The 24,450-nt window shown below is 36.7% G+C and overlaps 1 protein-coding gene across 2 annotated transcripts in view; it reads left to right on the top strand.

The window, feature by feature from the left end:
• LOC149842556 (uncharacterized) overlaps positions 1–16,900 on the top strand; it is a 34,166-nt gene extending 17,266 nt beyond the window's left edge. The window contains exons 6-9 of one of the 2 annotated variants that reach the window (XM_089999276.1): positions 1,955–2,007; positions 15,011–15,196; positions 15,307–15,504; positions 16,658–16,900. In XM_089999276.1, coding sequence (XP_089855402.1) covers positions 1,955–2,007; positions 15,011–15,196; positions 15,307–15,453 — 386 coding nt within the window. In that variant the 3' untranslated portion in view covers positions 15,454–15,504; positions 16,658–16,900. Of the gene's footprint in view, positions 1–1,954; positions 2,008–15,010; positions 15,207–15,306; positions 15,505–16,657 lie in introns of those variants that run through there. The other variant, XM_089999277.1, reaches the window with a different exon arrangement.
• The last annotated feature ends 7,550 nt before the right edge of the window (positions 16,901–24,450 follow it).

The raw sequence follows: 24,450 nt of genomic DNA, 5'->3' as shown, positions 1-24,450 counted from the left end.
CTAGATACTGTTCAGCCATATTAATTTAAGTATCATTTAACATTACAGTTCACTAACACATAACATGTACAATAATTATTAGTTTAGCAAATTACTGTACTAAGTATAGCACAGCATGGGAAGTTACGCAAGAAACCACTAGATCCAACTAGACACCGTTCAGCCATATTCATTTAAGTATTATTTAACATTTCTGCTCATTAAATACAATATGTTGTATTATGCTGAACAAAAAAAAAAAAAACTAATAACCAACAGCTAAACATTCCTCCATGGTGTGATTCAGATAACTCGGCTGGACCCAACAACAAAAGCAGCTATCGGTTAGGTTCTTCCACAAGTTAAATTAGAAAAAATCAATAACTCCTACACATATCTGTACACACAGTAGTAAGATATTAATGCTACCCGTAAAGGAAAGTATTAATGGAAAGCATGCGGTATTCATTATTCAAGTATCCAAAATGATTTCAGCTATGATTTAATGCAATATCAGCCCTAAAATTGAAACAGTCATACACATTTTAGACTTGCACGGATTGCAAAAGACCCATCAGACTCTTAGTTAGAGTTTTCAATACCAAGGTCAAGAAAACCTGATTCAAACTAGGGTTTTCGATTAAAAAGAAGATAAATTTTTTTCCATCTAATTTCGGTCGAAGTAGCTAATCCGAGAATGAAGGGTAAATTTTTAAGCAGCACACCCAATCGGTTCAAAACAAAACAGGCTCCCCCAATCTCCGATCTTATTAACTGTCTGGCAACAAAACCCCCTTTATTTTAAATCAGTTGATTTGGGTTTTAGACAACCCACACCCCACTAACCCATGATTAACCTGAAAAAAATTACAGACCCTACCATTTTCCGGCGAAGTTGTTGCGGCAGCTACGAGAGAGGAGGTCGGTTGCGTCTCCTAACACGGCTTCAACAGCAGGCTGAGCTCGGGGGAGGGGAATCCGAGGGTTAGAGAGAGAAGAGAGAGAGAATGAGACCGCGAGAGAGGGAGAAGAAAGGGTTCGGGTCCCCCTTTGTAGATGGGTGACCTTCCAAAAAGGAAGGAAGCCCGGCGGCTTCGGCTTCCTCCCCCCCCCCTTCCCATTTCCAAAATGTTAGGGTTCAAAAGAACCCTAACCAGCGACTTATCGGGGGGGGGGGGGTTCCCCCCTTTATTTTTATCGGGCAGCCCCTGTATCCTTTTTACAGGGTGTGGGCCGGGTCCGAACCGCGACCCGCGACGCTGGACCCGGTAGCGATTTGGATCCGGGAAGAAAAAAAAAATGTGGATCTGTGTCGTGTGAACAATAGTGGATCCATGGGTTGGATCCACTTGGGTCCAACGTTGGATTCGACCAGTTTATTTGCTATTATACCCATATTTTTTTTTCTTTTTGGATTCGGGTAGCGGATCCTAGGCCCAAATCATGCTAAAAAAAAATATGTATATACACAAATTTTCTAGGTAATTGTATAAAATTTGCGATTATTACACATATAGAGTCAGCAAATTAAGTCAATCAAGTACTTTTTCTTTTAGAATCACAGAGTGAGATTATAATGGCAAAGAAATCATCAAATGCATCAACAAATGAGTCATCATAGGACTGAAAGACACTGTCAAATAGAATAAAGATCGCAGCAAGAAATCATCCAACACATTAACAAATGAGTCATCATAGGACTGCAAAACACTATTTAAGAGACCAAACCAATTGGAGAATCCTGGTTCGTTACACAAGAATTTACTCAAAATGTGACAAAGGTTGAGCATTGGAACTCAAACCAAAGAGTATATTTTGAATATTTTTGTTGGAAGATAAGAAGTGATACAATTTTACCTGAAGAAAGCACTTGCTAATTAGCTGAACAGTAAATGTTGTGTAGACAGTTGTAACTAATTTTTTGCCTTTATGTTAAATATTTTGTTTATTGACTGTGAGTTGTGTAAACGTTCAGGTATTGTGGTGGACTTATTTGCTGATGGGATGGTTCTGCCACAATTGCAAGAGGTTTATTTCACATACCTCTCCTGTTTGTTGAAATACAATGCAGTTCCTGTTAGATTGGTTTTTTTATGCTCTCACTTGAATAAAGGAAAACATTTTATGTATCCATTAATTTTCCAATCAATGCAGAGACACCCAACCTTCTTAATTTGCTTTGTCCTTTACATGTGCATAACATGTCCTTTGCTTGTCTTTATGCTAACACACTTTCCTTTCGGAAAGAAAACCCTTATCCTTTTATAATCTACTGATCTATACAAACTTTAATGGTATTTGACTAGATGACAAAAGCAGTCTGAAAACTTGGTTGACCATGTTGGAACTGGCATCCTTGACTTGAATTGAATGCTATTACAGGCTTGCTAGTACACCAGATTCAGAACTATTCAACCTTTTTTCGATGTCAATTTTGTGATTCGTGTCATTTTGTTTGCATTAATCAGGGTTCTGTCTATCCTTTCATCACTTTAACACATAAAGAACTAAGGGATTAGTGGACCAATGTTACTTTAGCAGGAAGCATTTGATGCCATCTCCAATGAGTGGTTGGCTTTGATCAGCAGCCAACTTTATTTGATGTCATTGAGGCAACTTCTGTAATTGAAGTCTCTTGTTACTATTTAACTGTAATGACCCCAACTCATCTCCGTTGAAAAGTAATTTTTTTTTTTAAAAAACAATTGCGGAAACCATACCCAAAGATCCGGGGCCTTACAGACATTACACAATCCAAATCACAAGGAATCTTACATTAACTCAATAATCAACTAGTTAAATTTATTCATCAATAATTAAAGTTTAAGAATATAATCAAATAAATGTCAATAATAATGGAGCCACTCTGTCCCAAAGAAAATATCATAAAGTAGTCACGCAACCTCGTAAGCCCCATATAGCAGATGTCCTTATCATTGGGCTTCAGGTCCTGTGAAAAACATAAAGAGCACAGGGTCAGAATCAAAGATCTTGTGTACGAAGTCCTCTAAAGATCTCAATAAGCAAGAGAGGTATAAATCAAATCCATGCAATATTTTTAGAAGAACATAACTACAACTATCTCATAATCCAAATAATCGATCATGCATTTAATAACAATTAGCATGTAACAACACTATCTCATATGGAATGAAAACAGGTAAAGATGTATGAACTAATTGAGGAACTATAAATATGCACAATATCAATGCACATGCATGAGTAATTTATTAACATATTATCAAAGTTTTCTTTTGTATGCATGTCCCTATTAAATGCACACAAATTTAGTTTCACTTTTCATTAAAACTCGTTGATACTCAAAACGGGTACAACAATTCTCGATGTTCAAGATAGGTTCTCAATTATAGCTTAACACACAATTTGTATTTTATTATTGGGTTTCATACTTGGCCCTTGACCGATATCAGAAATCAACACCATCCATCGGAACATTAGAAATCAATATCTAATGTCGGGACACCAGGAAAATCAACATCCACTGATGTCACTTTCTTGGTATACTAATAACAACAGTTGTGTCTACACACTCCCCCCCAGGCAATGTGGCGGAAACTCTCTAAAACTATGGTCAGTAGGTGAACCACCATATCAGGTTCAGGGGCACAATCACAGATGGAGTTTTAGTATCCTCATGGTTTCTCAAAATCGCCATCCAGGATTCCCACATTGTGGAATGGACATCTAGGAACAATATTAATTACATTATTTTATGTCTTTTATCTTTTTATCAAAAGACAAGTTCTTTACAAAAGCTTCGTTTTGCAAATCAACATGCAAAACACAACATGAAACAGTTGCTCGTTATAAAATTTAACAACAACAACAACAACAACAACGCCTTCATCCCAAAACAATTGGGGTTGGCGATATGAACCAACAAAGAAAATCATTCTGGGTCTTCCACATGAATCCTTCTCCTCCAATCATTTTTATCCAATGACATGTCCTCGGTGAGGTTCAAAGCATTCATATCCTTTCCTATCATCTCCATCCAAGTCTTCCTAGGCCTATCCCGACCTCTTTTAACTAATATATTTTCTCATTTCTCCATCCTTTTAACTGGAGCATCATTAGGCCTTCGCCGAATATGTCCAAACCATCGTAAACGATTCTCTCTCATCTTATTTTCAATGGGTGCAATGCCTACCTTCTTACGTATCTCCTTGTTCCGAAACTTATCTTTTATTGTATTTCCACACATCCATCTAAGCATACTCATCTCAGCTACACTCATTTTTTGAATATGATGTCTCTTGGCAGCCCAACATTCCATACCATATAGTAAAGTGGCCCTAATAGTCGTCCTATAAAACTTTCCCTTCAACCGCAATGGCATTCTACGACCGCACAACACTCCACTTGCACTTTTCCATTTCATCCACCCAACCTTTATCGTATGATTTACATCTCCATCAATTTCTCCATACTTTTGAATGATAGATCCCAAATATTTGAAACAATCATCTACCGGTATTTCTTGCTCACCAAGCTTCACTATACTCCCATCACTACTTCGTTGCTTACTAAACCGACATTCCATATATTTTGTCTTACTCTTACTCAACTTAAAACCTCTTGCTTCCAATGTTTGTCTCCATAATTCTCACTTAGCATTAACCCCAGCTCTAGACTCATCAATCAAAACAATATCATCAGCAAACAACATACACCACGACACATTTTCTTGAATTGATCTCGTAAGCTCATCCATCACTATAGCAAATAGGAAAGGGCTTAAAGCAGATCCTTGATGTAACCCAACCGTTATAGGAAAATTGGTTGTCACCCCTCCACAAGTGTAGACATTGGTTACTACTCCTTCATACATATCCTTAATTATACTAATATACTTGAGAGAAACACCTTTTTTCATCATTGTCCAGCAGAGAACGTCCGTAGGTACTCTATCGTATGCCTTCTCCAAATCAATAAAAACCATATGCAAATCTTTGTTCCTCTATTTCTCGCAATAAGTTGTCTAAGAAGATGTATAGCTTCCATAGTTGATCTTCTAGGCATAAAACCAAATTGATTCTCCGATATCATGACAACCTTCCTCAACTTAAACTCAATCACCCTCTCCCCAAGTTTCATAGTATGACTCATGAGTTTTATACCACGATAGTTTGTGCAATCTTGTATATCACCCTTATTCTTATATAGAGGCACCAAAATACTCTTCTTCCACTCATTAGGCATCTTATTTGTCCTCCAAATCTTGTTAAAAAGATTTGTCAACCATTCTAAACCTTTCTCTCCCAAGCATTTCCAAGCCTCGATAGGTATACCATATGTGTCAACTGCCCTTCTTGATTTCATTTTCTTCAAAGCCTCTGCAATTTCTTTCTTTTGAATCTTGCGCATGAAGTCACGATTCATCTCATGAAAAAGAATGGACAAGTCTCAAAGATCCTGGGCATGACTTCCATTAAATAGCTTATCAAAATAATCTTTCTATCTCTCATTTATCTCCTCATCTTTAACTAAAACCCTTTGTGTTTCATCTTTGATACATCTAATCATACCCAGATCCCTCGATTTCTTATCTCTCATCTTTGCAAGCCTATAAATATCCTTCTCGCTCTCTTTGGTATCCAACTTGTCATAAACCTCCTTATATACCTTATCCCTCGCGTTTCATACTACTTTTTTAGCTTCTTTCTTTGCTATCATATACTTCTCCAAATTCTCATTATCACGACTCTTACTTAGATTTCTATAACACTCTCTTTTAACCTTAATAGCTAATTTGACATCCTCGTTCCACCATGATATATCCTTACCTAGCGGTGCACCGCCTTTAGACTCGCCCAATACCTCCTTAGCCACCTTTCTCATATCACCCGCTATCTTATTCCACATTGATTCTGAATCCTCCTCGAGACACCAATTAACTTCCTTAACTACCTGCTCTACAAATATTCTTTGTTTAGCTCTTTTCAGTGCCCACCACTTAATTCTAGGATCTATCCTATGTCTATCCCTTTTGCGGCATTGTCTAATTCTAAGATCTAAAATTAAGACTCTATGTTGTGTAGCTACACTTTCTCCCGGTATAACCTTACAATCGATGCAACAACCCCTATCTCTCTTTTTAAGTAGGAAAAAATCAATCTGACTCATATTAACCCCACTTTTAAATGTTACTAGGTGAGACTCCCTCTTCCTAAACCAAGTGTTTGCTAAGATCATATCATAGGACAAACCAAAATCTAAAATCATTTCTCCACTTTTGTTTCTTTCTCCTATACCATAGCCTCCATGGATACTCTCAAATTCATCCCTACTAATGCCTACATGTCCATTAAGGTCACCGCCGATGAAAAGCTTTTCACTGTCGTTATAAAATTTAACAACGGAATTAATTTATAAATTAATAGTTCAAATAGATTTTGCAATGCATAAAATAAAATTTAGAGCAATACCTGCTCATGGCCCACATGGCCCTACAGTGGTTCACATCTGACTACTGGTGCATCTTACGCAAAAACTACAGTGAACATGTGATCACACAATTATCCAAACATGTTTGCAAATGCACATTCATTCATACACACACTATGAATGTACATATAAAACAATTTAAATATGCATATGAACACATGCTTGCAATATACATTTTGTTTTTATGATTCATCTCATGTATCTCATTCATATATATACATAATCGTATTGATGCAACATCAATCAAATTTCAAAATTCATTTGTTCATGATATGCACATCTATGCTAACATTGTTAAATTATGTAATCGAATATTGTAATCCAATATATATTTTATATATATATAATAGGTAGATACATATACATATATTATATATATATATATATATGTATATGTATTACCTTATATATATATAATATATATACTATTAGTTGTAGGGGTAGTTTCGTCTTTTCTCCCTTTTTACGCATATTCAATTCTTGAATATGTTTTTTGTAAATTCTTTTTTCTTTTTTCAATATACTTTTATACCTTAGGGGGGCCACCACTAGTCGTTGGGCCCCTCCAACGACTATGTGGGAGCCACTCCAAGGGTCTTCTCTTGCCTTATAAAAAGGGCCTCCCTATATTGTTTTTTGTATGGCTTTGGGTCAAAGTCTAAGTGTTCAATAAAGATTATATTCTTTTTTTAGTGCATTTGTGAGATTGATTGATTTGTGCTTTTGTGCACAAGTATTCTTAGTGTTCTTATTGTGCATGTGTGCACTTGTCTTTCATCAAGAATATTGGGTCTTGATTATAGTATCTTGTTGATACTTTTACATGGTATCAGAGCAATGTTTGAAGAAGAAAGATCGTGTTATTCTTCACATTCTTGGGTGCCTCGAAAAACGTGCCTTCAAGCATTTAGAGATTGGTGTGAATCCATTCCTTCGTTCAATATTTTAGAAGGCTTCTTCATCAAGAAAGATCTAGATTTTCATTGTGGTACATATCTTTATTCACCTTCTATCCTCTCTAATGAGCAAAAAAGACACACTTCTTCCTTGGGTTTAAACTCAATGGCTTAAATTATCATGTTTGGGCCGGAAACATGGAAGCCCATATCAAAGGAAAGGGGCTTTGGGGATATGTTTAAGGTTCAATACCAGAACCCGAACAAAAAATTGCGATGGTTGAAAGAGGAGAAATAAAAATTCTTGAAGGTGAAGAAAGACAAAAGGCTCTTGAAAATTTTTCAAAGAAACATGACGAATGGGAAATGAGAAATTTCAAGATTCTATCTTTGATCTTCTCATCCGTTGAAACCAAGATCAATGCCAACATCATCAAATTCAAGAAAGCTTCTGAAGCTTGGCAATATCTTGAGAAGATGTATACATCAAGAAACTTGTCTCACAAGTACTACCTTCAAAAAATGACTTTTACCCTACAACAAAATGAGATATCTATTCGAGAGTACTTTGTCGAATTATCCTCTATTTAGGATGAGCTTTCCATGTTGGAGTCCAAATGGAGTGGTGAAGCTATTGAACTTAGATACAAGCAATTAGAGAAACATCACTTCTTTAACTTCCTAAACGGACTTAGGCCCGAATTCGAGCAAATTCGTTCCTCTCTACTATCCGCTTTCACTCCCCCCTCTATTGAAGATGTAATTACTAAACTAAGTGGGGGAACAGACACATATGGGTATAAGTAAGAATAACCCAAGTGTTCTACCCACACCTTCCAATCATGAAGAAAATGAAGGTGTTAATGTCGTTTCAAGACCGGGGAGCAATTTAAGAACCTACAAGCCTCCTCATTTCAAGAATCAAAACCAAAGTTTAAGGGACCAAGGAGGAAAAAAAAAATATAGCAAGCTCTTGTGCCACTTTTGTAAGGAACCGGGGCACATCAAGCCAATATGCCCAAAATGGAAAAAGTTGCTAGCCATGGCTACCACATCCCAACCTCAAAAGGAAGAATGCTCTTCATCTTCAAGTGGAGCTCTCTCATTGCAAAAAATTGTGGATGCTCTTCAACCTCTTCTCAAATGGGCTATTTTCAGAGTCGTCATGTCAACCTCTTCTCCTTCTGGTAAGACATCATGACTTTTAGACTCGGGTGTTTCTTTTCACATGACCCCAAGTATAAGTTCGTTTTTCGATTACTCAAATAATCGCTCTCCGTCCTTTGTTTCAACCGCGGATGGAACATCTCTTGAAGTAAAAGGAATTGGAAATTTTGAAAAACAAGGTTTTTTTATTCCAAAAATTAGATTTATACCTAAATTAAACTTAAATTTACTTTCGGTTTCTCAACTCTCGAATCATGGGTGTGATATAAGATTTTCATCTCACAAATGTTGGATACAGAATTTGTAACAACCCCAACTCATACCCCTTGAAAACGCAAAAAAAAATTTTAAACCATTACGAAAATCTTCCCAGAAACCCGGGGCCTTTACAGTTCCACTCCCAATTGGATAAAACAACCAACCACAGTAGAACTTACACTTATCATCCCAAACCATAACAAGTTATTATTTATTAATCATGAAAGAAAGAAAGAGTATCTAACAATAATTGCAAAAGACATATTAGAGTTATTTTAATGACATAAAAGTAAATAAAGAAAAAGACTGAGTCACGTTGTCTCTCTGTGAACTATCTAATAAAAACGTGACACTCGAAACTCTACCAGAAGCTAGTCGCTTCACTGGTCTCTTACAACTGTGAAAAATCATAAATAGAGGGCGTCAGAAATCCGAAGAATTCTGCGTACGAATCCCTCTAATAAAATAAATGAGTATAAAGAATACAGATAAGATTTCATGCAATAATTCAGATGAATACAATTATGACAATTACATAATTCAAGTAAGCATTCATGCAACAGTGAGCATTTATTAAGCATGAAGAAACATTTAACAAATAACATGATTACCATTTAAGTAAGCAAGGCATTTAACATGCATTAGAACTTAAACATAATGCATCCACCAACATGTAATAATTAAAAGAACAAGTAAAATGTGCATGATCTAATGCATAGCAGGAATATGCATGACTTATGTGCAATGCATGAACACTGTATTATCTTCCCTTAGAGTTTTCGTTTCCATATGCATGCCCTATTAACTGCATACAATTTAAGTTATTCTTTTTAATTACTGTTGCCCGCATATATACCAAACGGGTAAAATCTCCGAGGTCAAGTTAGGTTTCCAAGGTAGCTTAATACACAATTTGTATTTTATTACTGAGTTCCAAACTTAGCCCTCGACCGGTATCAGAAAATAACACCATACATCGGAACATTAGAAAACAACATATAATGTCGGGGATACTAGGGACATCAGCATCCACAAGTGTCACTTTTCTTGGTATACCAAAACAACAGCTGTGTCTACACATCACCTCCAGGCAAAGTTGCGTACTCTCCCTAAAACCGTGGTCAGGAGAAGAACCTCAATATCGGGTTCAAGGGTAATAAGTAAAGCACACAGAGTTTTTGTATCTTCATGGTCCTCCAAAACCGAATTTCTAAGATTCTCATTCTTCTGATAAGAGATCTCAGAACGTATATTACATTGTTCTTATTCATTATCTTTTTATTAAAAGCCAATTATTGAGTTTTGCAATTCAACATGCAAAAGCAAAGGCAAAAGCTCGCATCTACCCCTGCAAGAACCATCACGGGACTCCCGCCTGTGTAAAATATAGAACAGTGCAATATAGTGCAATAAAAATAAATGTGATTTTTGCGATGCATTTAAAAGTACATAGAGAGAGAGCAAACCATAGCTCGAGGCCCACCTGACCCACTATGATTCATTTCGATCATCGAGGCACCATATACAAAAACTATAACGCAGGCAATATCCGAAATAATGTCAACATACCTCCAAATGCACATTCATATATCTACCAATTAACAATATGCATGAAATATAACATTCATATATGCAAATTTAACCTGTGCATGTGCTCGGTATTCATGTGCATGTACCTTTATATGATCAATTCACAAACATGTTTCTATCCATGAATCATCTTAAGTTGGACAAGTGAGCTTTCATGCATTTATGTACATGCAAAACACACATAAATCTTATCTATGCCCATGCACTTGAAGCAAACTTTATCATAGAATAATGCTTAAGCATGTCACATCAAACATATAAACAATTCCAATCTTAACATGTAGTGAAATCAAAGTGCATGTATATAACACATTCTTGAAATTTATCATGCATAGAGAGATTGAAATTCCAGATTTCACTAATCACATAACCAGGCATTGTTTATAGAGTATGATTCCAATAAGAGATGATCTTCTTAATTGGACTAAAGCGAGGGACTGCGTTCTGTCAATGTGTGTTGCCTCAGGTAGCCCCACAAACATATCGTATTCAATCTCATATTATACTTAGGAAAGAAGGTTTCTCATCCAGATAATTAATTTCAGTTATTAATCTTACAACAGAAATTATTTCCTGTCGATGGATCTCCTATACAGTCACTTGGTCATTGAACCTAACAAAATATGTTCATGATAATATGTAAAGTTTTACCCCGATTTCCATTTAGACTATTTCAGAAAATGCAATAAGCAACACAAAGTTTTATCCATGGGGCCTGACACAAAAGGAATTCTACTACCTATACCCAGCCCATAGTTTCCGTCTTTATATACAGAAAGTTTACTAATATGAGCCCACAAATCCAGATTTTTGATTTACAGAAAAATCACCACTTTTGAAACACATAGAGACTGATTTTATTTATGAAACATACTAAAAAAAGAATGACTAATGTAACACTCGGGTCAAGGATGTCAATGTATTTATCAATGCCAAATAAGAATATCAGGATATTGAACTTAAATTTTTTTTCTTTTGATACAGGATGAAGGAAACATAAAATACATCCATATGTGAAAAGATCCATGTAGCTTAGGGACAAAACACCACCTACACATCCTTACATGGATTTTTATCCAAGTTATTGCATGGAAATTGAACCGGGCTTCGATTTCTCACCTATATTTAATAGAAAAACCCGTACCTTAGAACCGATGTTTTGGAGGGGAGGCCTAGGGATGCCGACAGCGAGGAACGACTCAAGCGAGGGTCGTCAGGGTGTCTGCCGAACACAAGGAGGAGAAGGTGAGGTGACTAGTGTGCTCGGGGTCGTCGACCGAGCTACCGGAGCGAAAGGAGGCACGACGACTGAGACCCCTGTCTGTCGCGAACCCCTGTCTGCCGCGAAGGAGTGGTCGGGGTAAAACCCCTGCCAGAACAATAGTGGCCTCCATGTGGCAGAGGGGTTCGATCCCGGTCCTCCAGCATGACACGGGCCCCTGCTTACCACATGGGATACCACTCGGTGGCACAAAGAAGGGGAAGAAGACAGAGGTGGAGAGAGAAAGAGGTAGCGGCTTACCTGCGAGGTCGCCGACGGGAGGAAGCGACGACGACGAGCTTACCTGCGAGGTTTTTGAATTTATTTTCTTAAACATAAGTCTGAAGTTTTCTCACACTTCCAGATATTTCATAATCTAGTCAAAAATCAATTTAAGAATGATATTTTCATCTTTCGCACTGATTCAGGGAGAGAGTTTTTATCAAAAGAATTTAAAGATTATTTAAATCTATACGATATCACACATCAAAGATCATGTCCCTATGCCCCTCAACAAAATGGTTTAGCTGAAAAAAAGCATAGGCATATTATAAAAACAATAAGGACTTTACTTATTATAAATCAAGTACCTAAATTTTTTTGGGTTGAAGCCACTCTAATTGCAGTTTATCTTATTAACAGAATGCCATGCTCTTCCTTAAAAGATATATCTTCTATTGAAAAACTTTTCAAACAAATCTCATATTACTCTAGGTTGGTTTTTTTATGCAAATGTTTCATTTTTTCTAACAAAAATGACAAACTCTCTCCTTGTGCTATTTCTTGTGTTTTTCTAGGATATGCCAATTATCAAAACAGTTACAGATGTTTTTACTTTAAAACTAAAAAGTTATATCTGTCAAGAAATGTATCCTTTTTAGAAAAAGAGTTTTTTTGAAAGTGAGAAAACTAAGGAAATAAATAAGCATTCTTTTTTGTTGGATTTAGTTCCAAAGATTGATGAGTGTGATATTGATGAAAGCCAAGAAGCTAAAAATGATATGATAAGTGAAGAATCATCTCAGAATTATCAAGATTGTATTCAATACTCTAGGCGTGGTAATTTAGAACATCCATGTGCTCTCGAAAAATATGTCAGTAATGAAAACAGGAAGAGTAATGAAAAACAAGAAGAGATACAAACAAGAAGGTCATCTAGAGTGTCAAAAATCCTTGAAAATTTTGTCCTATGAGTCTTTTTCATCTAAGTATCAAGCCTACATTGCATTAATACATTTCTACATAAAACCTTCCAACTATTATGCAGTAAAGGAACATCCTGAGTGGGTAGAAGCAATGACAGTAGAATTAAATGCCTTAGAAAAGGCAAATACTTGGGCTATTCAAGACATTCAAAAAGATAAAAAGCCAATAGGTTGTCGATGAATGTATAAAGTTAAAACCAAGAGTGACAGAACTCTTGAAAGGTATAAGGCCAGATTAGTTGCCAAAGGATATTTCTAAGAGTATAGAACAAACTATGAGGAGACCTTTGCTCTAGTTGCTAGAATGACCACAATTAATACCTTAGTAGCTCTTGCCTCTATAAAGAAATGACTATATATCAAATGGATGTTAAAAATGTGTTTCTCAATGGAAGCTTGGATGAAGAAGTTTATATGGAACCACCACCTAGCATTATTATTCCTAAATGAAAAGTTTTTCGTTTAGATAAGTTCCTATATGGCCTTAAACAATCACCAAAGACTTGATATGACAAGTTTAGTCAAGTTATGCTTAATTTTGGTTTTCAATCTTATCTGACTGACACAACTTTGTTTGTTAAGATTTCTGATGCAGGTATTATTATCCTTTTCCTCTACGTGGACGACATGATCATCACTGAAAGTGATAAACAGAGAGTTGAAAACATTAAACGGTTTCTCAAAACACATTTTAAAATGAGTGATTTGGGTTTTTTAAAAGTTGCTTATTCTTCTAGAGGCTATTTGCTGACTCAATCTAAGTTTGCTCTAGATATTGTTGACAGGTCTGATATCTCAGATGAGAAGTTCAACACTCCCGAAGTTGTAAATGTCAAAATGAAGATTGATGATGAAGAATCACTTGAAAATCCAACACCTTACAGACAATTTGTCGGGGCACTGTCATATCTCTCAATTATGAGACCTGATATTGCACATGCAGTCCACACAACAAGCCAATTTCAGCATGCTCCTACCACTGTTCATATGAGAGTTGTTTTACACATTATTAGATATATTAAAACTTCTATTTTTCGAGGACTTTTTTTGTCTGCTTCTTCCTCAGATTTAATTGCTTACACTGATGCGGCCCGGATATGAGATCCAAATAACTGACACTTAACTATTGGTTTTTTTATATTTTTAGGTGAATCATTAATTTCTTGGAGGTGCAAAAAGCAGCAAAAAGTCTCTTTCATCAACTGAAGCAAAGTACAGTCATGGCTACAACTACTATGAAAGAGGTCTGGCTAAGGAGATTGCTAAATGACATGGGTGTTCAGAGTAAATGAGCATCACGACTATACTGTGACAACAAAAGTTTCATTTACATTGCCAGTAACCAGACATTTCACGAACAAACCAAACACATTGAGATGGATTGTTACTATGTATGAGAGGAATTCTTACACGACATTATTGATCTTCCCTATGTTTCTTCATAATATCAATTGGCAAATTTCTTTACCAAACCTCTCGCAGCTTCTAGATTTCACTTTCTTGAACAAACTTTTGGTTATTCAACCGTAGGTTTGAGGGAGAGTGTTAAAAATAATGTATCTAGGATTTTTTACCTTTTTATTTTTTAGTTTAGTTTGTATAGGATTTTTTACCTTTTTACTTTTTTTAGTTTAATTTGTATTGGATTAGTCAAACATTTGACTAGTCAATACAAGAGTCGTTGAGAGCCCAGAGCCCAACGATTCTCTCCTCTCATCCTCTTTTTGTGTATAAATATGGGGTATTCTCTCCTCATTTGTATGTTTTTGTGTGGATTACAATCAATAATATTACTATTTTTTTCTCTCTTGTTCTTGAATACCCATTTAGTGGGTATTTGTGTATGAACCTTTCTTGGTTCTTTTGAGTGTTCATTTAGGTACTTTTAGTGGAACTCTTTGAGTGTCCATTGTGGTGATCTAGTGAACATCCTTGAAGGTGCTCATGTTCTTACAATGCCAGTATGAACTCATCAGGACAGGACCCAATAAAGAAATGGTCACGGATCACAATCACTAATTGTGATTCACTTATTTACCAGCATTTAAATTAATACTGGATGATATTCATTATAACTACATTGGTGCATGAATTTTGCAACATAGTTTTCATTTTCCCACGATAATGCTGACCAGACAGAAATTCCATAAATTAATCACAGCTTCTTCATCTTGCATGGGTTACAGGTTTCAACATGGTTAAAGCTTGATAGAAAGCTCATGACAAATGGCCGAATAATGGTGAATTGTGGTGGTGCTCTTTCTGAAGAAGCCAGCTTTGGTGATGGAACGGCCCATGTGCATCTTTCATCCCATGGTGTCTTGGGAGAGAATCCCGTATTGGAGGCAATGTGCAAAGCCTTTTCAGGAAAAGTATGTCCAGGTTTGAAAGGATCCTTTTCCTCTCATGCACCTTGGTATTTCATTGCCACTTGTAATATATATATAATCTGAAGTTCATTGTATCCTTTCTGTTGAAACAGGTTAGCTGGAAAAAAATGGAAGAAGGGGAAAGCCTTAATTTCCTTGCCCTTACAGGACCTCTCCCAGACTTGGACCAGTGGGCAGCAGCTGTTCCTGAGCAATTAAGTTCTAAAGTCAGGAAATGGAAACCTTGTGGGTTCCCGTAATCATATATACAATGTGGACATGATAGGTTCTTTCATTGTTTCAACCATCTGGTGAGTTATCTCTTACTTTTTTGGAAAATGACTTTACTACCCTTGAGAATAATCGTATTTCATAGAATAACCGCAAGATATCGCAATATTCCACAAATCTCACCCGCTCAATTTTTGCTAAATATGGGAGTATTCCTGACAATTTTACCCTTCCACTAGAACACCGTTCTAACAAAACTCAACATTTTAGCGAAACTACACTTTTTCCAGCGAAACTAAGATTCACCTCGAAACTCAGTTTTTGAAACATAACTAATAAATCTCAGTTGTGAGACCTTTTATTTTTACTACTTTTCTTTCACTCCACCCCCATCATCCCCATCACCACCACCACCACCTCTCTATTATTATCATCACCACCACCACTCACCACCATCTATCACCATTACCACCGTCACCATCACCATTGCCACCGGTCCACCACTTTCATCCACCATCACCATTATCACCATTGTCACCATCACCATCCACCATCACCATCACTACTAGGATAGCAACTAAGTTTAACAACTGAGTTTTACTATTCTACCACAACTAAGTTTCGCTATTCTATTGCAACTGAGTTTCACTAAAACTAAGTGAATCCCAATTTCGCTAAAACTGTATAGCCTTTAAAAGTTTTAACGAAATTCAACTTTCACCAAAACTCAGTTGTGAAACTTAGTTGCTAAAGGACTAGTGAAACCTAGTGGTGGTGGTAATGGCGATGGTGATGTTGATGGTGGATGAAGATGATAGCAATGGTAAAGATAGCGGTGATGGTGGTAATAATGATGCAGATGGTGGATGGAGGTGGTGGCAACGACAATAGTGATGGTGGTGGTGGTAATGGTGATGATGAAAATAGTGATAGGTACCGGTGGTGATGTCAACTGGAATGTTGAGTTTCATTAAAACGGTGTTTTAGCGGAAGCATAAAATCGTCAGAAATATCCCCATGTTCAGCAGAAATCGACCAGGTGGATATTCAAGAAATATTGTGATATCTTGTGGTTATTTGTGAAATAACATTATTCTCAGGGGTAGTACAGCCATTTTTTGTACTTTTTTTCTATAAATATTGGGTTGAGAATAATGGCGATATGTGTACTTTTATCATCTTCGTCAGCATTTCCTATATGGACCTTGTTTATATGGTTATTCTCGAATGCAGGCGAGCTACTCAAATGGGAAAGCACTGCTTCTGAGATTTGAGATAATGGTTCATTCAGAAGTGAATGTCAGGTGTATAAGTGTATTTGATGAGCTATGGCTGTTGGTGATAGGATGTATCAAGGAAGATGTTCTTTCTGCATAAGGATCTTTTTGTTTCAACCACCAAATCATATTTTGCTGTGGATGAATCTTACAACATTGTTAAGTAAATATTCTTCAATGCCAGTTTTGACTTTCTAAATCTGTTAAGATTACTGCTTTGCGAGCTTAGCTATCCTAGTAGTGTAATTAGCCTCGCTTGTAATAGACAAATGTGGACCTCTCTTTTAGGGTATATTTGGCTGACCTTTTCAAAAACGAAAAGGAATCACGTGGGAAATGGAATCTTGCGACTCCAAATCACATGATTTGGAATCTCATATGATTCCAAATCTCATGTTTGTTAGTGTGGGGGAAGGAATTCCATTTGCATCTCAGCAGATAGGAGGTGGAGATCGCTGGTGGTGATTTCTGGCAAGCTCCACCTCACCTCAGTTCACCCGCTAAACCATGTGGGAGGGGAGGCCGTGGCCAGCAAGCTCCAACCTGCTGCATCAACAGAAAAAAAGGAAAAGAAAGAAAGAAAGCCAAGGGGTCCTTGCTGAGAGGGCCGCCCTTTGCAGTACTGCAGGGAGGAGGTGAAGCTTGTTGATGATGATTTCCGGTGAGCTCCACCTCACCAACAATGTAGACAAAAAGGTGCTGCCCCTTTGCATCCAACCAGGGCCGGCTGGCCTCTGATATTTGAGGCCACCGCCTAGGGCCTCAAATGAAAAAAATATATAACGCTTATATTTCACATGCCAATGAAACATGGCACATGCATGTGCCTCATGCTGAAGGCCTCCAATGAAAAAAAAATTATAGAGAAACATGGGCCTCCAATGAAATATGCCTAGGGTCTCAACTTCTCTTGAGCCGCCCCTGCATCCAACAGGGAGGAGTGGAGCTCGCAGACAGTGACTTCCGGTGAGCTCTGCACCACCTCACTTCTCCCAATAAATCAGGTGGGAGGAGTAGGTGTGCTCATTCTCACCATCAAAACAGGTGGCTCTCAACGGAGAGCATTACCGGCGAGCTCCACCTTGCCTCAGCCCCTGTACCAGCCAGCAGGAGAGGCGGAGCAGTGGGGTCAGCTGTTCCACCCACCCAAAAGAACAAAAAGAAAAAGAAAGAGTGGTGTGTTCCCGGTGACTGTCGACTGTGCTTTCGACAGTCCTCTCCATCGAGCTGGCTGGATGAGAACCCCAACCCTGAACCACCTTCACAAATCAGAAGAGAAGAATGACGTTTGGGTGTTTTAAAGCCCCAACATTCATTTGTTGGTATAGCCTGTGTGTCACAAGGCAACCCATGAGATTTCTTGTGAGAAACCGAATCAAAATGATCCGGTTTCTCACAGCCAAACTTTCTCATTTGCCATGAGAAACGGAGAGCAAATGAGATTCAGATTCAATTTGCATGAGAGTCCGAATCTCATGAGGCTCAACTAAACATGCCCTTAGTGTCTATTTGTTCTGGATCTGTGACTTCACAATTAAGAAGCATTTTAGTTCTTTTCCTGTTAGGGCTCCACTATATTCTCCCTGTTTATTGTGTTCATTGTTACGCAATCTCTCTCTCTCTCTCTCTCTCTCTCTCTCTCTCTCTCTCTCTCTCTCTCTCTCTCTCTCTCTCTCTCTACGTACAAGCAAATGAGTGTTGTAAGGATAAAAACATCAATATAACATTGATTTAATAGTAATAGCTAGGTTGGATAGATTAAGACTCTGGGAGTAGGGTGCACAATGGATTGGATAAACCGGGGGTCGGCTCATTTGAGACCCACCTGGGATCATCTGAGTGAATAAATGAGAGGAGCTCGAGCAAGGTCTCAAGCTTGTTAGATGTAAACAAGCTGAGCATGATCTGCTATTTGAACTTGATTAACCTGATTAAGCTTGGCTCTTTTAATTATATAAGTTTGCTTTGATCTTTTGTTGAATAAAAAAAAACAGACATCAAGGTAGTACGTCTACTTTATGGAAGTAGTTGGCAGGTTCGAATCCCCCCCTCCCCCTCAACTTTTTTAACAAAACCTGCTCAGCTCGAGCTGAGTCAAGCTGATCCTGTCTCAAGTCCTGTCATGAGACAGACTCAGGCCATGTCCTGTAGGGCTCGGATAGATCTCGAGCTAAGCCTGAGCACCTTGTTCTTTGTCCGAGCTGAGCTTGTCAAGCTGAGGCTCAGGCTTGGCTCCAGCTGAAGACGAGCCTGTAAGTTGTTCTTTGCCAAGCCGAGCTCGTAAGGCTCTGCAGCCCTAGTTGATAATTTTAATTAAGGAAAATTTACATGTAGGCACTTAACTCATGGCAAATTAAGTTTAACTGTCTGTTTTGTAAAACTTTTTATATGGGCACCTGTCTTTTCAAGAAATTGCTCGTAGAACCGTCTTAAGTTACTTTTTCAATCACTTCACTTTGTTGACTCTTAAAATGACAATTTAACCATTTATTTTGTTTAAATGTTACATTTTGTAATTGTCACGTGTTAAGTTCAAATAAGTAACTTTAAGGGTTTTGATTCTTTAAATTAACCATTTTTTTCCTTAAACGACCGAGTCACTTTATGTAGTTATCACACAGTTAAGGCCAAATAAGTAATTTTAGCAAAAAAAGTGACATAGTGATCAATTGAGCATTTTGTTGAAAACTGAAGCACCTGTATGAAAAGTAGGGGGTTGAATTGGCAAGTACACTTGCTGATATTACCTGTACAGATGCGGATCGATGTTGGAAGGACAAGCCACCCTATAGGGTTTGGTCCTGGTCGGGTCCAGGTAAACCCGACCCGTTGACACCCCTAGTCTAGCCTGACCCCAACATTGCCTATAAAAAAAAAATGTTTCAACAACTAGAAGGCTAAATGTTATTTTTTCATAACTTAGGTCGTACATGTAAAATTCCCTTTAAGTAATCAATAAATTAAAATTTTAGGTGTCTTTTTAAATTTGGAAAACATAGAGCATTTTTTTTTATTACCCAAAAGTTAGGTGCTTCTGGGAAATTTCTTTTAAAATGAGAAATTTATTGCCATTTCAGATAGAACCCTGCTTAAATGCCTCTAAAGACTGGACCCAAATCCAATGTGAATCAAGGAATCGTCTTCTCTGTAAAATGATGGACTGCAACCATATCCATCAGGGATAGACCCTTATGATCTTAGGATCTCATATCCTTTGTATTTTGGACCTAAGAAGGAGGGTTTAGCTAGAACTATATGCATTTGAAGCCTTTCTTGAAACCACCAAATATACACCCACAAAACAAGGACTTGGTAAAAGGACCAACCCAATCCAAATATCCGATGAATTCAAACACCAAAGTCATTTATGGATTTCAAGCCAAGGGCATTGAGATGCAGCATTGGTCTCAAGTCTGCAAGTGTGTGTGTGTGTGCACATGTTCTTTTGTTGTGCATACGAGTAGTAGTAGTAGTAGTAGTTAGAGCTGGTAAATGAGTCAAACGAACCAAACAGTGGGTGCTCAAGCTTGGCTCCTTTTTATGTTTAGTAAGCTGAGGTGAGCTTGACTTCATGGCAAGATTAAGTTTAAAGAGCCGAGTTCGAGCTGGCTTGTTTATAAAAAAAAGTATTTTCAAAATTCAAAATAATAACATTTGGACTTTAAACCTATTGAGTGAAACTCAAGCTGGCTGATTCACAAAATAAATGCATTCTTTCAATGCTAAGCAATATGGTTTTGACTCTAAAACTTAACGTTTACAAGCCCAAACACTTGAACCATCTAACACTCTATGATATAAAATTATACAAAATATATTTGTTACTAGTTAAGCGCTTATACGAGTTTGACTAAGCCAAACACGTATTCATGTTTTGAGCCTATTGCATGAGTTAGAATGAGTTGTTTAAGAGCCAAACACAAGCCACGAGCAACTCATCTCATTTCCCAGCCCAGTAGTAATAGTAGTAGTACTAGTACTAGTGCTAGCAGTGTGTATGCGCACTTGTACAAAGACAAAGAATGACATTTATATCAATAAAGGTTACATAATATTTGTAACCTGCATAGGCGTCAAGTGGGGTGCAAGGATAGGATGAGGGTCAATAGTGGCAACTCTTTATCTCTGCTATTAATACAATAAAAGTTGCCGCTATTGATCAAACAATAACAACATATTTCTTGTCCCCACTACTTTGCTAGGTACTAGCAACGACATAAATTTTGCGCCGACGGTCATTAATAACATCGAGATGGATAGCACTGTGAATGCCTTTCCCTTGCATACATGTCATCATTAAAGATATTTATAACGGTGATTTTATATATCATCATTAAAGATATGCCTTTAACGGCGACATTATCTGACCGTTAAATATTATCATTAAAATACTTTAACAATAATATTTAATAACTGATAATATACGCTCTAAAATCTTCTATATTATGACATGGTAATGTGACCTTCAATTGTTTGGATTTATTTGAGCATTTTAAACCTAATGTGTGGGCCAACTTAACCAAATAAGACTATATAATATGTTCAATAAAAGATATAGTTGATAATATGTCAATCATCATAATCTATTTGTAGTTGTTTTTGTTTTATTTTTAAATTTTTACCGTACAATTATTGTTAGAAAATCCTAATTGGTTGGACTCATGGCTAAACATAGAAATTGATATAAGTGCAATTAAACATTTACCTATTGAAGAGTTGACAAAGCATCTAGGGTCACAAAGAAAGTATAATATAAGTGTCTTTATATTCTTTTTTCATCTTGAAAACAAGTTCAAAAATGTATATGACCCTTGTTTATATTTTATAATTGTATCTTATTTTAACTTCATGATCTTGTTGTTATCATGCATTTGATTTAATGGTGTTCTTGTATAATAGTGAATATTCTTGTATGATTCAATTATGTACATTATAGTCTGATCTAATATTGTTTGCATAAAATTAATAGATGTTGACATATAGTCGTTCACAACGAGGACATACACATTCTTCCTCCCTGTGGATCGGTTCACCACCAGCCTGTCAAGGTGAACATCTAAACAAAATCGACTTTAGATCACAGATGAGTGATACTTCAAAAGAGAAAGAGGATCCCCCCATACACCACAGGCGACTGTAGCTCCAGAGTCATCTATGGTGGCCTCAGGTAAATATTAATCCTATATTTTTTTAGTACAATTAAAAATTTATTATTGTTATTCTTATTAATATTTGTTTCTTACAACAAATTAACAACTGCAGAATCTTCTTAACGCAAACATGAGAAGAACAAATGTATGACCCACTAGAAGCAAGTCAAGCAACGAAAGGTTTGAGTAACTATCAAGCCTAAGACACAAAGAGTCGTGGGCGAGGGTGCCTCTGTATTCTTTAGAAGGCTTTTGTACATCGTTAGGAAGTGGGCCAACATTACTCACAAGTTGTGGATAAAGGTCCCAGATAACAAGAAGATAGTATTGTATGATGCAGTTTATGTAAGTATATTGCCTAACTATAGTTTGATAAACAGATTAATCTATAAAAAAATATGTTACTAACTATATTTTAATAATTTGGTGTAGGCCGAGTTTGATTTAGATAAGAATATAGCTGAACATCATGCTACTATAGATAAGCAACTTCAACTGTCATATTCAAGGATGTGGGAAGGTTTTTACAAGCATTACAAGAAGTTTAAAAACTATGATGAAGCAACAAAACATGCTTCCGATAGAGTCAACTCTGAAGTGTGGAAAATGATTTGTAACTTTTTTATTGAAGCATATTGGACGGTAAATATTAGTTATATATTCATAAGTAAATAAATGTTAAAAATTTTAGATTTTCATAAATTAATGGATCTTTCTTTGGTTAACAACAAACGTCTAAAAATATTATTGGTATATAGCAAAACAAACGGTCCAACATACCAGTAGATCATCTTTGTATATCCGATAGTTTCATACGAGGGTAAGTTTCTTATTTCTTAATTTTTTTTCATATAGTATTGTAATGCTAAATATGTTTGATTTAATAGATTCTAAATTTGTTATTTGTAAACTGAAATGGAAAGGCATGAACCGACAATGAGTGCATCAAGTTTTCTGTTGTAGCTAATTTGGGTAATGTGTTCACTGATAAATACCAATTAATTTCAAAATAGCTTGTTTGATGATGGGATGGTCTGCTGCAATGGTGAAGTTCGTTTAAATGAGAAGTTAGTCATACTACAATGCAGGTATATGGATAAGTATGGTGCACACCCTATCTTAGCTTATGCTCCTAGAAATATTGGTCAGATATTTGCAATACTTGGAATAGACCACTTTTTATATAGTTTGTCATTACCACGTTAGTATCCTCATTTGCTATGACTATGGTCGTAGTTGATGCTATCCTCATTTACTATGGCTATATTCGCTATGGCTAAGCCATAGTTAATCCATTACGTCCATTGGCCATAGTTAAATCTTATTTACTACGACTTCTTTAACATTTTAATAATACAAAATTTTGTAGTGTATGCTATACCTGAAGACTATGGGCTGCTTATGAGAACACCATGAAATTAAATTATACCTATAGAACACAACATATCCTTATGTAAATATTTGATCATTAGGGCAGCCTGACCATTCGAGATCTGAATAGGATATAAGTCCATGATTTGAAGTAGGACATTGAATGACATGACCATGATCATAGTTCTTTTGAGATAATGAAGAATTTCCTTAACTATTGCTCAGTGTGCATCCCTAGGATCATGCATATACTAATACAAAGTTAACTGCAAAAGATATGTTGGGTTGTGTCATTGTAACATACTGCAATCCATGTCACATAGACTTGGCCAATTAGGTGCCACACCCACGTTGACGCGATGTGACACGGGTGCACATGCGTGTGTGGCACCCAGTGTGGTCAACCTGACCCTGAGTGTGGTCAATGCACTCATGGTTATTTATGTCCAACTTTTGGACTTTATATATACAATTTTTTATATTTTTGCTGCACCCCCGCACCCAAATTTTTTGAAAGTGCTGCACTCCCGCACTCGCACCCATGTGACATAGACTCCAATGCTCCTATAACACTTCTTTGGGTTGTAGGATTCTTGAACTTCATACCTATCTAAGCTGACAAAGGAGGGGACAAGGCTATTAGAGTAGAAACAGGCTTGTCCCCAAGAAGAGGCGTTTTCTTGAGTAACTCATAGATATATTTTCTTTGCGAAAGAAACAATTTATTTTCGTGAAATGTAGAAAATAATGGAGTTTTCCTAGGTCTTTAAAGCAAACTCAAAACTTAGTTTTTCAACAGGATTTTCAATCAATTTATTTGTGCTACTTATAACAATAATATCATCTTCTTATATCAAAATATAAACAACACTGGCTCCTTTAAAAACAAAGAGTGATGTATGAGTCTTTGCTCCAACAAAACCAATTTTTTGAAGAAATCTACTAAAACAAGAAAACCAACTACGTAGATCCTATTTTAAACCATAGAGGAATTTTTTAAGTTCCAAACATAATCAGGATACCTTGCACTTTGAAAACCATGTGGTTGCTCCATGAAACTTCTTCGGATAAATACCCATGGAGAAAAGCATTTAGAACATCCAATTGTTTCACTGATTAACCATTTTCTATGGCAATAGACAAAACAAGTCTTATGGTTGTTGGCTTAATAACTGGGTTAAACATCTCAAAATAAGCTAAGCCTTCTTGTTAGCCATATCCTTTGGCA

The sequence above is a fragment of the Nuphar pumila genome, chromosome 3 (assembly GCF_984573655.1).
Source record: "Nuphar pumila chromosome 3, dmNupPumi1.hap1.1, whole genome shotgun sequence".
Taxonomy (NCBI): domain Eukaryota; kingdom Viridiplantae; phylum Streptophyta; class Magnoliopsida; order Nymphaeales; family Nymphaeaceae; genus Nuphar; species Nuphar pumila.
This window is presented reverse-complemented; position numbering and strand designations above follow the sequence as displayed.